This window comes from Frankliniella occidentalis, unplaced genomic scaffold, assembly GCF_000697945.3.
Source record: "Frankliniella occidentalis isolate FOCC.00 unplaced genomic scaffold, Focc_3.1 Scaffold209, whole genome shotgun sequence".
Classification (NCBI taxonomy): Eukaryota; Metazoa; Arthropoda; class Insecta; order Thysanoptera; family Thripidae; genus Frankliniella; species Frankliniella occidentalis.
Window position 1 is genome coordinate 83,786 of NW_026267335.1, and position 2,831 is coordinate 86,616.

Sequence of the window (2,831 nt, forward strand, 5' to 3'; positions counted from 1 at the left end):
CGCCTCCCACTCGGGCCGCTGCCAGCTGCGCGACGCGAGAAGAGAAGTGCGACTTATTTAATTCCTCAAGTGGGATGAGAAGCGAAACGTGCAACAACTGTCTCGAGGACAGATCCGAGCTACTCCCAACACCGTGCACCGTGCTAATGTATTGTCGCACCTCTCTCAAAACAATTGTTTTCTCTCCCTCTGCACTCTCTTCTCTGTCCTTTTCTCTCCCTCTCTGTCTGTCTCCCTCTCTCCCTCCTTTTTCTCGATCCTCGATACAAATTATCCGTTCCACGTATTCCGGCCGGCGGGGTCGAGCCAGGCCGGCCGGCCATGGGATGGGAGATGCGGCCCGTAAAAGCAGCGCGTGCATGTGTGTGTGCATGTGTGTGTGTGTGTGTGTGTGTGTGTGTGTGTGTGTGTCGGTGTGTGTTCATTACTCTGCTTCAATGTGCCTTGCGTAAACTGACCAGCACACAGCGAACCCGCACCGCGCCCGCCCGCTATTTTTAGATCCTTTTGCGAACTGAAGTCGCACGCCCCGCAAACCGAAGGGAACGACGTGTACAGTATTCCAACAGACCCCCGCGCGAGCAACGAGCCGAGCCAGAGAGGCCAAGCAAAGCAAGCCGCAGGTCAGGTCGACACTCGGGCGGATCAGGCTCGGGGGGTGCATGGTGAAACGGGGTGTGGTGGTGTGGCGGGGCGGGGCAGGCGGGCATATAGCCATGGACCCGCTCCTGCTGCTGTTATAACGCTGTCCGCCCCGCCGTGGGAAGGACCAGGATGATTAAAACATGGCTGCGGCGCGGAGCCGGCTACCTCGCTCCGCGCAGCGGCATTCTTCAGTCCGCCCACACGGCCCGCCTCCCCGCCCTATCCCCGCGCCGTCATTGTGCCGCAGTCTTTGGCTTGGCCTGCGGCCGTATTTAAAAGTTTTACATCCTTTTCAAAAGCTCCCGGCCTCACCTCTTGGCTCTCGCGGTCGCCTTACCCCTGGCGCCTTCTGCTATCCCCCCTAACTCCCGGGCGCCTCACCCTCTCTGTTGCAGCTGTGCTGGCCAAGGTCGTCCAGAGCAAGGAGGAGGACAACTACAGGCGGCGCTACGAGGTCGCCGTCAAGCGGACCTTTAAGGTGAGCACCACCGACTCCGGGTGCGCCAGCCGAGGCAGACTCGCGACACTCTGCCGAGGGGTACCTCATTCGGACTAATAGTGTACAACCTCGAAAAAATCAGAAAACGTGAGAAGAAAATAAATGAAAACCGTGAAAACTCAAATAAAGAGTTAGAAAAATCAGAAAAAACAAGAAAAAATCAGGAAAACAGAAAAATCGGTAAAAACCTGAAGTAAAGTAACCCTCGACTTGACGCTGTGCTTTCCCCACAACAGGGTGGGTCCGAGGCGCGGCTGCTCATCAAGGAGGCCGGCATCGTGGCAGCCTACGTGGAGAGCCTCTGCGGCGTGACCCTGGACGAGGGCGAGACGTATCTGCTCATGGGCCGCGTGTACGACGGCCAGCCGACGGTGACGCTGTGCGACTTCCCGACCGTCTGGCGCAAGGTGACGGTGCGCCAGCGCAAGGGGCTGCGCCAGCAGTACGCAGCCAGTTGCAGCTGTAAGGTGAGCACCCCTCGCCTCCCGTCAACATTCCCCAGGGGGGAGGCTTCGCCTTTCGCCTTCCCATATCGAAAAAGCATTTCCCCGCTCAACAAGTAAAGCCATGGCATCAGGCGTCACGCGCCAAGGCCCAAGGCCGTCCTTCCTTCGCACAGGTGGACTATTCCACCCTTTCAAATATCTGAGGGTCCCCATTCGCTCCGCGAGACCCCCGCGACCCCTCACGCTCCATGTCTGACTCGCCCTCTGCCTTTGTCTCGCAGCCCCGCGACTGCCCCTGGTGGGGCGGCTCGCACCGCGTCGAGAACTGCCTGATCGGGCACTCGGTGTGCACGACGCACCACCAGCAGCAGCGCTGCAACTGGCTGCGCGGCCGCGTACTCGACGACTGCCTGCGCCGCGCCGGTGTCGCCAACGTGGAGGGCGAGCACTCGTGGTGGCTGATGCGGCCGCCCGCCAAGAAGGACGGCAAGCACGACAAGGAGCAGCAGCGCGGCGGCGGCCTCGAGCTCGCCGAGGAGCGGAACAAGGCCCACAAGCACCACCACAAGCACCACCATCCCCACCAGGATGCGACCTCCACGGCGGCGGCCGCGTTGGAGGACGACGAGCCATAGTTCAATGGATGATTCCGGCAACCCCTCCAAAGGAAAGGTGTGTTCCGATAGTAGAGGCATAAGCAAGGGAGAGAAACCAACAAGTTAACCGCTCGCTTAATTGCGTTTTTGCTGATGATCGCTTTCAGGGCTTCCAAAATGACCTTCAAGCGGCGCGTTTTCCTCAAGAGGGTCGCGACATCGTGGCGCTGCCGCCGCCGCTCCGCCGCCGGAGTGCGAGTTGCGTCGGGATAATGGAGTTAAAGGGGCGGCGGTGAGGCGCTGACTTTGTTATCCGAGCCGGCGGAGCAGAGCGGCCGTCGTGACAAGAGCGCCCGCGGCGCCGAGTGAACCGGGGAGGAGACCGGCGGAGACTCGGACAGAAGGAGAGTGCCGAGGCGAGGCGCGGGGGGGAACAACGAACAACGTCTCTCTGCGCTCCAGGCGGGCGCGCACGCTGGGCAGCTCTCAGAAATCGGTACCAATTAACACGAGTAATAATACCTTTCTATTTTTGTACAAATCATTTAGTATGTAAATCGAGTGTAAATACCTAAACTAGGTTCTGATAACCGTCCTGGACATGTAGTAGTAAAAATAGCAACGAAAACAACAACAACGACGATT

General features: G+C 59.3%; 1 protein-coding gene across 1 annotated transcript in view; it reads left to right on the forward strand.

The window, feature by feature from the left end:
* The window catches only part of LOC127750557 (tissue inhibitor of metalloproteinase), a 3,424-nt gene extending 1,199 nt beyond the window's left edge, over nt 1–2,225 (forward strand). The window contains exons 2-4 of the mRNA XM_052272520.1: nt 1,041–1,123; nt 1,381–1,611; nt 1,872–2,225. Of these exons, the coding sequence (XP_052128480.1) occupies nt 1,041–1,123; nt 1,381–1,611; nt 1,872–2,225 (668 nt within the window). The remainder of the gene's footprint in view (nt 1–1,040; nt 1,124–1,380; nt 1,612–1,871) is intronic.
* The last annotated feature ends 606 nt before the right edge of the window (nt 2,226–2,831 follow it).